Genomic DNA, 12,198 nt, shown 5'->3' on the forward strand with positions numbered 1-12,198 from the left:
CTGTATGTAAACAGATACAAACGTATAGCATTACGTATGCAAACATCGTCCATTGAGATCAATCCTAAAAAAAGTTACGTCACATATACCTTTTTTTGAAGTAGAGAATAGCGTAGCAGACTACGTCTTCAGTACCTCCAAAAAACAGTATCTCAACGTACAAACATCTACCAAACGGATGCTATTTTGGTCTACGTTTTAACCCATTATAGTCTATATATACGCCGAGCTATACGTTTTAATACTTTTATAGAGTTTAAAAACATATACGCTCGGCGGATAGCACAAGCGCGATGTAAATGGGGCCTTATATATAAAATTTGCCATATAGGTGTGAACTAAATAAGACAATAAAACAGTAATGCCTAATATTTTTTTTATGTCATATTCTAAATTTTTTTGTTCTAAATTCCTGTGTACCCACCACCCCTAGAAAACAATCCTGCTTCTAAATGCATAAATACATCACACCTTCTGAGCAGAAACTCACTAACTACCCCTCCTAGGGTGTATTCACACGGTGCGGTTTTGCCACGTTTTTTTTGCCATGCGGGCAAAAAGCGCACAAAAAATTCAAGCATTTTTACCGTAATTTGCCACGGTTTCCATGCTAACCGTAAAATTGCAGTAAAAACAAATGCTCTTTTTCAGTGCATTTTTTTGTACGCATGGCAAAACCACACCGTGTATATACACCCTTAAAGTGTGATAAAACAAAGCAATACATTACGCTTTTGTTTCCGTGAAAAAAAAAATGGAAACTTTACGGAGCGTAAACAAACAGAAACCAACTGCAATGGAAGCATTACCATAGAAATCAATGGTAATGCAAACGGAAGTTATAGTTTCCGTTTGGCTTTCCAGTCATCGGTTCCTCCAACGGAAAGGTTGAACGGAACTGATGAACAGAAACCAAACGCTGATGTGAACAGGCCCTAAATTGACCGGATCAAGATGCACCTACATAGTGCACCAAGGGCATGTCTAGACGTGGCAGAGTTTTTCCGCTGCAAATGTTGGTGCAGATTTGGGGCAATTACGCAAAGAATCTGCACCAACATTTCCATATTTGACAGGTAATTCAGACGTTGCAGAAAAGACAGGAGACTTGCCACAGATTTCAGTTTTTGCATTGCAAAGGGTATGTTCACACGGCAGCCTCCGATACGGCTGATATTACAGAGCTGTTTTCAGGAGAAAACAGCTCCTGAATTTCAGACGTAATGGCATGTGCAGGCGTTTTTCGCAGCGTCCATTACGGACGTAATTGGAGCTGTTTTTCTATGGAGCCAATGGAAAACGGCTCCAATTACGTCCCAAGAAGTGACAGGCACTTCTTTGGCGCGGGCGTCTTTTTTACGTGTGAACCCAGCCAAAGGCTGAAATCTGCAGTGAAATTCCACTTCTTCTCCGCAACAGACAGTGTATGCTGCGGAGGGCAAATTCTGCACCGCAGCCTATGGTCCGCAGCGGAGTTTCCCACAACGTCTGAACTAACTTGCCTAAAAATTTATTGAAACAACTGTAAAAAATGGCCGCTGGAGAATTCCACTGCGGACTGTCCGCAGCGGAATTCCACAGCAATTCCGCCACGTCTGGACGTGCCGTAATAGGGTATTCATATGATGGCTCTTTCACTCATGCCAGTAAAGAAAGCTAAAATGGCTCATGTGCCACTATTTGCATGCCGCGCAGGGAATCTTTTACACCCAATATCTTTTCTTGAGCGGAACATTTTACAGATACACTAAAATAAAGAATCTGTCAGGTGACTGCTGTTTTTGAATTATAAGATAAGATTTATGCACTTACCAGAAAATGGATGCAAAAGACGACTCAAATCTGGAACTTTTAACTTTTTTTTAGTCCCCAATAAAAAGGGTACAAGGAAACTGATGAGTTTTAGGTAGCATATATTTCTGCGAATGTCAGCTTTTTTCTCAATGTTTTCTTTCACAAGCCTCTGATGAAGTGTCAACCTCTGCTGAAGACACTGGTATGTTATCGGGTCCATCTTCTCCTGTGTTTGCTTTATCACATTTGATAAGTCGTAAGATGCATCATAAACAAACAAGTTCTCATACTGTTGCACTTGAAGGGTAAAACAAGTCATCCTTATGGTCATATTATCTGCATAACGCATGAACAGATTTTTTTCTTCTTCTTTATTCGGTTCATATGTTGGGTCCATATTATTTGCAGCGGAGTATATATCCCCAAACTCTGGTTCACTTGCAGTATCAACAATACCTAATCAATAAATAATCAAAGAGGGAAGTTACTTTGTAAATATTACAAATCTGAATACAAATGTAATTATGTCACATCATTTATTTTAGCAAATGACATTGTAGCATAGTTTGTGGTCTCTTGCTTTGCAGAGCCAGTTGGTGCTCATATTTAAAGTTTAACCCCTTAATGACAAGGCAATTTTGCGCATTAATGACCAAAGATTATTTTTGTTTTTTTCACTGTCGCATTCTAAGAGTCGTAACTTTTTTTTTGTGTTCCATCGACATAGCCGTATAAGGGCTTGTTTCTTGCGGAACGAGTTGTAGTTTTTAATTGCACCATTTTTGGGTGCATATAATATATTGATTAACCTTTATTAACTTTATTTTAGGAAAACATTGAAAATAAACAGCTAATTCAGCATTGTTTTTCACATTATAAATTTAAGCTGTTTACTATGCGGCATAAATGACATGTTACCTTTATTCTATGGGTCAGCACGATTACAGGGATACCAAATTATTATTATTTTTTTTTAATTACTTGTTTTTGCATTGCCGCATTTCAAGAGCTTTAACTTTTTTATTTTCCGTCTATCTAGCCATATGTGGGCTTGTTTTTTGTGGGACAAGGCATAGTTTTCATTGGTAGCATTTTGGGGTACATGGGACTTATTGATTAACTTGTATTCTATTTTTTATGGGGGGAATGGAAGAAAAAAAAATGTTGCTGTTGTTTTGCTTTTTTTTTATGCCGTTCATCCGGGGGTTTAATTAATGTGTTAACTTTATTGTTTGAGTTGTTACGATGGCGGCGATACCATATATGTGTATGTTACTGTATTTTTTTTACACTTTTACTAAATAAAACCACTTTTTGGGGAAAAAAGTGGTTTTATTTTATTTTCATTGTAATCTTTTTTTTTTTTGTTCAAAAACTTTATTTAACTATTACATTTATTTCTTTTTGTCCCAGTAGGGGACTTCACTATGTGATCTGCTGATCGCTTATATAATGCTTTGGTTTACTTTGTTGCGGCAGGAGCCAGGCTGGGTATAACAGCCGTGCTCCTGCCGCTGATTGCGTGGGTACACTGGCAGTGCCCACACGATGAGAGTGACGGATATATCCGTTGTTATGCAGCAACTAACACCTGCTTGTGACGGTCGTCGCTCGTCGTTAAGAGGTTAAAGTTAGTTTAAATATCTCACATCAGTTTATTTACCTCGTTAGATAAGTGACCATTAGATAAAAACAAAACATTTCCACTACTGTAAAATATGCATAAATGTTTACATAGGATTGTCTTTCTTTTGCATTAGCTAACAATGGCTGCTGATGAATATTAATTAGGGGTTCTGTTCTTGTCCAGTTCTCTTCTCTTAGACTACAGGATTTAACATAATATTAGCCGATCATGTGATCTCATACTCTGCTGAGCTACACTAAATTAGTTTAGTTTGATTCAGACACAAGCCGATCCTTAACTGGTTGCCGACACAGGACGAGTATGCTCGTCCTGAGCGGCGAGCACTTCGCGCATTAGGACGAGCATACTCGTCCTGTGTGACAGCAGTCTCTGCCGTCTCTGTGTGTGCGATCGAGAGCGGGGCAACGGCTGTAATACACAGCCACGGCCCCGCTCTGACAGCGGAGAGGAGAGAAACATCTTCTCTCCGCTGTTAACCCTTTGAACGCCGCGATGACAGCCGATCGCGGCGTTCAAAGAGAGGGGACTGCACATTGATCGCGTCACGGAAAATAACTGTGACGCGATCAAAGCCCACAACTCGTATGGCCAGACAGCCCAGGGTCCAGTGAAGGACCCCAGGGCTGTCTGAACATATTTCCTGTTGTTAGGGCATACTGAGGTCTGCCCTAACAACTGCCTGTGTACGATCAGTAACAGGCTAATGTACTGGCATATAGATCTATGCCAGTACATTGCAGTTACAAAATAAAAATCAAAATGATAAATCCCTTTATGGGATTAAAAAAAAAAGTTAAATGAATGTAAAAAAAATAATAATGGTAAATAAATAAAAAGTAAATAAAATACACAGAAACACACATTTTTTATAATAAATCAACTTTTTAAAATATAAGTCCCAAAACATGAAATAATATAGACATATTTGGTATCGCCACGACCGTAACAACCTGTACAACAAATGTATAACATTATTTATTATGATCGGTGTATGGTGTAAAAAAAAAAATATTAAAACTGCTGCACAACTGCTTTTTTTTCTGCATTTTAATCTAATTAAAAATTTATAGAAATTAAACGATAATGTATTTGTACCAAAAAATGGTACGTACATAAAGTACAACTCGTCCCGCAAAAAACAAAGTCTCATACAACTACGTCGTACAAAAAATAAAAGCGTTATGAGCGTCGGGATGCAAAGAGGGAAATGTAAAAAAAATTGCTCTGTCCTCAAGGCTAAAATTGCCCGTGTCCTTAAGGGGTTAAGCCCCTATTACGCCAGCCAATTTCGGCCGAAGCAGCGAGCCTCGTTGATCGGCTCTCGTTTGCTCCTGTCACACGGAGCTATGGATGGGGACGAGCGGTCGTTACTCCTAACGCTCGTCCCCATAGGTTATTATCATGTCCGCAGTGCGTCTCCCTCGTTACACACCAAGATATGCTGCCGACAACGATACTATTTTACATTTCTAAAACGATACGATCAGCAGATGAACGAGCGCTTGCTCGTTCATCTGCTGATCGCTGCCCTGTCTACAATTATGAACGCATTCTATGAATGCTTGTCTGCCCGATAATCGGCCAGTGTAAAAACACCTTGAGGCCGGATTCACACGAGCGTGTGCGTTTTGCGCACGCAAAAAATGCGGCGTTTTGCGTGCGCAAAAGGCACTTAGCAGCTCCGTGTGTCATCACCATACGATGCGCGGCTGTGTGCTTTTCGCCCAGCCGCCATCATTATGACACTCCGTTTGGATGTTTGTAAACAGAAAAGCACGTGATGCTTTTCTGTTTTCATTCATCCTTTTCACTGCTGTTGCACGAATCACGCGCGTCCCACGGAAGTGCTTCCGTGTGGTGCGCGTGATTTTCACGTACCCATTGACTTCAATGGGTACGTGATGCACGAAATACGCACAAAGAACGGACATGTCGTGAGTTTTACGCAGCGGACTCACGCTGCGTAAAAATCACGGAACTGTCTGCACGGCCCCATAGACTAATATAAGTCCGTGCGACACGCTTGAAAATCACGCGCGTTGCACGGACGTATATCACGTTCGTCTGAATAAGCCCTTAGACTCATTCACTTCAAAGTGAGTTACTGAAAAATCACACAGACACTTAAATATAAGAGATAAAAGGGGGGGGGGGTAGTTGCTTCATCTTTTAGAAGCCCAGCAAAACAGAAACTAAGGCTGCAGGCCACAGGCACTCCCACAGAAGAGGTTTACACTCCGCAGAGCCAGATTTCTCTGATAACCAGACCTATTTGAGGAACTATCTACAGGTACCTCTGACAAAACTGTCGAATCCACATTGAAGGAATTGTTACAAACCTTATGCAATTCACTACATGCAGATATTACATAGTTACATAGTTAGTACGGCTGAAAAAAGACACGTCCATCAAGTTCAACAAAGGGATTGGAAAAGGGAAGGTAAAAACTTCTACACATAGGAGCTAATATTTTTTTGTTCTAGGAAATTATCTAAGCCTTTTTTAAAGCCATCTACTGTCCCTGCTGTGACCAGCTCCTGCGGTGACTATTCCATAGATTCACAGTTCTCACATTAAGGGCTTATTCAGACGAACGAGATATACGTCCGTGCAAATCACGCGCGTCGCACGGACTTATATTAGTCTATGGGGCCGTGCAGACATGTGCGTGATTTTTATGCTGCATGAGTCCACGGAGAAAAAGTCACGACATGTCCGTTCTTTCTGCGTTTTTAGCGCATCACGCACCCATTGAAGTAAATTAGGAGCGCCTCCAAACATCTGCCCATTGATTTCAATGGGAAAAACGGCGTTTTGTTCGGACAGGCCGTTTTTTACAGGGCCGTTTTTCAAAACGTCAGCGTAAAGAAAAACCCGCGAAAAAGAAGTGCATGTCACTTCTTCAGCCGTTTTTGGAACCGTTTTTCATACACTCTATAGAAAAACAGCTCATAAAAAAAAAGCTGTCAAAAACGCTGTAAAAAACGCGAGTATGATTAAAAAATGTCTGAAAATTAGGAGCCGTTTTCCCTTGAAAACAGCTCCGTATTTTCAGAAGTTTTTTTATTTTGTGTGTGCACATACCCTTGTTATTCTTACCTTTCCTGGGTCCAGCGCTGGAGCCGCAATGTCAGCGAGCTGGGCCCTATATCTAATCCAATCATGTGTGATACTGTCTGCTGGACCACTGCATCTAATCCTATCCATAGTCTATAGGGTCGTAGCGCTACAGATATACTGTCTCCCATACACACATATACACACACACACACACACACAGACACACACACATTTTCTGGGGGGGGACACATATGAATTGGGGCTAGACCCAGCGATGTAACTGAAAGCTGTGGGCTGTCGGCTATGAGAAGTTTGCGGGGGGGGCCCAGTAAGAACAATTGCATCGGGGCCCATGAGCCTTTAGCTACACCCGTGCAAACCCCCATTAGTACCACGGTACCCACCGCCACCAGGGGTCCCGGGAAGAGTGGGGCATGTTCTAGTAACCGACCATCTGCAGTGATGGCCTGGTACTGGGGTGGCCGCAGGCTGTTATTATTAGGCTGGGAAAGGCCAAACACAGTAGCCATTTCCACCCTGGTAATGCAAGCCTGCTGCTGCTATGTTATGTATCCCACGTCATTTTTAAAAAAAGTTTAGAAAAATACAAAGACATAAATAAAATATTTTATTGTAAGAAAAATCCCACACAACCCTCATTAACCATTTTACTGAGAATAAAAAAAAATGCCGTATTAGAATTAGTCCTCAAATCCGAAGTAGTCCAACAACCGAATTTGTAAAAAAACACAAACGCACAAAAATAATTACGTAGTAACACATAAAAAAGAAAAACAATTCTTATACTTACCTTTCCTGGGTCCAGTGCTGGAGCCGCAATGTCAGCGAGCTGGGCCCTATATCTAATCCTATCATGTGTGATACTGTCTGCTGAGCCACTGTATCTAATCCAATCATATGTGATAAAGTCTGCTAAGCCACTGCATCTAATCCTATCCATAGCTATAGGGTCTTAGTGCTATAGATATGCTGTCACCTATATACACATATACATACACGCACACACATTTTTTTGAGGGGGTATATGTATTGGGGCTATTTCCCCTGATGTTTCAAGACCTTAGTGATGCCCCTGGCTGCTAGTGCTGCATCGTTGGGTCACTTAGGAGACCCAGCGATGCAGCTTAAAGCTGCGGGTCGTCGGCCATGAGAAGATAGGGGGGGCCCAGGAAGAATCTTTGCATCGGGGCCCATGAGCCTTTAGCTACGCCCCTGTAGCTGAATATTACCAGCCTTCCACTCTCAAGCTTCGTTGTGGCCGGCACCTCGGCGACCCAGGTTACCGGCACAAGTGCTCACCGCTGGAGGAGAAATTATCTCCCTACCATGTATTATAAGTACGCGGCGTGCAGCAGTAAAATGTCTGTGCTGTCCCTCAATTGTTCTATCCCTGCTCTATTGCCAGGTACGTCCCAACGTACGTTTCGCTGACGTCAGTCAGCTTCTTCTAGGGGTGGGAGCGCTCTGTCTCTAGTGTCTTTTGAGGGCTGCATTTGATTGACAATTCTCTTAGCCATTCAGCAGCCTGTTTTGATTAAAATAATTTCTATTCATAAAATTGTATCTTCAGGCCCATAAACCTGGTGGATACTAAATTCTGAAGGCAGTATATACCACATAAGGAAAATGTAGAATTGAGGATACTAAATGACTTCTATCAATTTTATGCTTTTACGCTTGTAAATCATGAGTTGTTATTTTTATTTATAATTTTTTATTGATATTATCTTAATTTTTATTATGTGTTATTATTTTATATTTTTTGTTTTATAATAGTGATTTTTATTATTTTTTAGATTTTTTTAATCTTTTTTTTAATATTTATTTAGATTTTTATTTTAAATTTTTCTATATTTTTCGTTTTATTAATGTTACTACCCCCTATTTTTGGAACAATCACTATATTATGTTTCATTCTATTTCATTTTTATTTTATTTATTTATTTAATTTTTATTCGGTAAAGCCTCTCATCAGGCTACACACATCCCACAAGGAAAAAAACTTGGAAATGTATGTATTTTCTTTTTAATACAATCACGTGAGAAGTGGTGGTGGGCCCACTAATGGAGGACCAATTAAAACATTTCTTGAAGTGGGAATTCCTGAGATTGAGGAATTGTTAAACTTTGGAGAAATATAAGTGGGGCGCTGGGGATCTTAAGAATCAATTGAAATAAATTATTCAGGGCATCAAATAAAACAGGCCTATAATCAAGCCCTACGTACGGACCGAAGTAAACCTTTGGAAAAAAAAGATTAAGTAGGGGATGACAATAACAAGGTCAGATTCATCACGACATTGCATGATAAATTAGATGAAATTAATGATATCATGAATGAACATTGGAAAATCCTACTTCTTGACAAGACCTTAAAGGGGTTGGCCAGTTTACCATAAATGGCTTCTAATGTGTGGCTGGTGGCAAAACAATATACTTACCAATATAACTTCCTCACCTTTTCTGTCTTATTCTTCTGTTCCGGCAAGTCATGCCTCCAGGTGAAGAAAATCCTTTTTCCTGCCGTCACGCCGCCTCGTCCATCCCAGCACGCGTCATGGAGAGGCAAATAACAGAGCACGTCCATGCCTGAACGAGTGCAGACTTCCAGTCCTCCTGCGCTTGTGCTGGTTTCTGACTCATCCGGGAACAGCGCAAGCGCACTGGATACAGACACCATCCACTTTCATGCGCATGTGCAATTTTCCTGTCAGTTCAGGATTATCACACAAGCAAACGTGATTGTCGCTCATGAAAAGTGCTGAGCGGCAGTGTGAGGGGGGAACTAAATCCATTTTACTAAAGATTACCCATAAGGGTCTTTATATTATTATATAGGTCAGAGCCATGTTATATATAGTGTAATACACCTGTACATATATACATACTGTATCACACTATTTATAACATGGCTCTGACCTGTATAACAATATAAAGACCCTTTATGGGTGTATATATGTGTGATATATATACACATTAGTGAGTATATATATATATATATATATATATATATATATATATATATAAATACACACAGATACATACTGTAGATATAAATATAAAAGCATCTGTACAATATGTATATATCCCGGTTACCCTTGATGTGGGGAGTCTTTACACTTCAATCGATCACCAACCGGTTATTGATGACTCACTTTTTTTATTTAGAAAAGTGAGGGTTTACTGATGATAAAATTGCATTTGTCAGAACACTCCTGGAGTTTATCCTTAAGAAAAATAATTTTTTGGTAGGAGATAGCTTCTATTTACAGAAGAAGGGGACTGCAATAGGGTCCAATATGGCCCCCACACATGCAAACACTTTTATGAGGCGGATTGTGGAGGACCTCGTCTATGTGTCCCACCACTTCAATCATGTATTGCGGTGGTAGCGATACATAGACAATGTCTTCCTCATCTGGACTGGTTCAATATGTCAGTTGCAAGAATTTCTTGCTTTTCTGAATAGTATGAACCCTACAATCAAGTACACTATGGCATATTCCACTTCATCAATTGAATTCTTAGATACGCGAATTTCAATATCTGGTAACAGCTTGACTTCTGATCTCTTTTAAAAAAAAAACAGATAGGAACAACCTTTTACATTATACCAGTGGTCACTCCAGGACAATGTTGAAATCATTGTCCTTTAGCCAGCTGATCAGAGTCAAGAGGGTATTGAGTCAAGAGGATAAGCTATCCTCACGGCTTGATCAAATGTGCTCCAAATTTTTTGACAGGGGGTATCCCAAAAGCATTCTTGAGATGAATAAACGAAAAGTACAGATGTTGGATAGAAATACCTTATTACGTGGGAAGACACGTTTACCCTTCGTCTCTAATTTTTCCTTGATCAGTCCTCAAATTGGGCAGGGCTTTCCCTCAAATTGTTGAATTCCAAGACAAACCCAAGATGGCCTATAGAAGGGCTAAAACAATTAAAGATTATATAGTCAAGGAGAAAATTGGGTCTAAACACAGGGGTCAGACCTCTTTGGCCCCTCCGAAACAGGGTTGTTATCCATGCCTTGGTTGTAATATGGGCAGTAACATGATCAAAGGTAGCACCTTTAACCATCCACAAACTGGTAGATCAATAAATATTAAAGGTTTTTTCACGTGTCAAACTTCTTTTGCCATTTATCTGTTGAGCTGCCCTTGTGGTCTTCACTATGTTGGTGAGACCACAACGGAAGTGACTCTCAGGATGAGTAATCACAGATCCAATATAAACACTAAGAGACGGGATTTGCCAGTATCAAGACATTTTCTGGAGAATGGGCATGGGGTTTCACAACTTAAGTTTAGAATTATTGATTCGGTACCCCTAATGAGACGTGGCGGCAATAGAGAACTGGCCCTTAAAAGGAAGGAGTTAGAATGGATACATAGATTGGAGACTATGTCTCCTAAGGGGTTAAATGTAGAGTATCCTTATGGCCCACATATCTAGAACAGTGGGGGGCAACTTGCCTTGGTCAATGGGGGGTACTGTTGTTAGATCTCCTCAATGATATAGTCAGTACATGTATATAAGAGACTTTAAGTCTGATTTGGAACTTGGTCTTTATACATTTATTGTTAGTTTTTAATTCTCATCTTCACGGCTTTTACAGTATTTTCTGTTTATGAATACTGTGTATAACTGTGTCTCTTTTGTATTCTTTTAGATACACTTTTTTTCTGAGAAAACAATTGTGATGGCTGTTGGAGGGTAGCAGAGGCCCAAGATTTATTGCAATAATGGATACCTATTGATTCTTTGAATTTTTGCTTTGCAGTATTGAATTATGATACAAACTGGCTATGAATTTTACAATAGAATTTCTATCCTTATCTGAATTACTTCCCATATATACGCTGAATGTTAATACATACATGATTGATGCTGATCGTTAGGGCACTTGAGCTTCCTTATCATAATCTATTACGTATATTGACAGTACTTATAGTACGTCTGTTTCTTGTGGGTATGAGTATGGGTCTATCATGACGTCACAAGTAGTGATGAGAATAGACCCACTAAATTATGTAAGCCGCCATGTATGTAATTTTAGATTTGCCAGTGAAACCATATATATCATTGATTGTATCAATGAGACCTTCAGGCATTCATGTGATGTAAGCAATTGTTATGGTGATTTATGTGCTAGCTCTTGTACTCTATGTCACCTTATTGCATCTGATTGATGAATTAGTGGACATGGTTTATTTGAGTTACTTTTCTATGTTTTTTCTCACCTTTGCAGAAATATTCTGTTTAATCAAAATTCTATATCTGCATTAATTCCGCAGTCCGCGCATGTGCATAGCGGCTGGAACGCAAGTTCTACGTTTGCGCATGCACAATAGTGATTTCCCTGATGTTTGCGTTCCATTTGACCGGATTTCCGGTTTTGAACGTCATCTTGGATCATGCGCAGTAGAGACGCGCGAACGCTGAACCCAGGTTGCATGTGGGACGGGTAATGTACAAAACTTTTCTGTTTATAAATCATATTTATGTACTGAATTTGATTGGCCTCTGCCCTGCTCCAATGTAGCCGCAATTGCTCATTAACTCACTCTGTATCACTTTTAAAAGAAATGCTCACATTCATTATGAGATGGATATTTGTATTCACTATGTAAACAGTACACTCTAAATACTGGTCATTTGATATGTGATGGA

General features: G+C 39.9%; 1 protein-coding gene across 2 annotated transcripts in view; it reads right to left on the minus strand.

The window, feature by feature from the left end:
• The window catches only part of ANKAR (ankyrin and armadillo repeat containing), a 468,018-nt gene that overhangs the window by 418,756 nt on the left and 37,064 nt on the right, over positions 1 to 12,198 (minus strand). For both annotated transcript variants that reach the window (XM_075829926.1, XM_075829927.1), the window contains exon 3: positions 1,813 to 2,250. In XM_075829926.1, coding sequence (XP_075686041.1) covers positions 1,813 to 2,250 — 438 coding nt within the window. The remainder of the gene's footprint in view (positions 1 to 1,812; positions 2,251 to 12,198) is intronic.

Source organism: Rhinoderma darwinii, chromosome 6 (genome assembly GCF_050947455.1).
Source record: "Rhinoderma darwinii isolate aRhiDar2 chromosome 6, aRhiDar2.hap1, whole genome shotgun sequence".
Classification (NCBI taxonomy): Eukaryota; Metazoa; Chordata; class Amphibia; order Anura; family Rhinodermatidae; genus Rhinoderma; species Rhinoderma darwinii.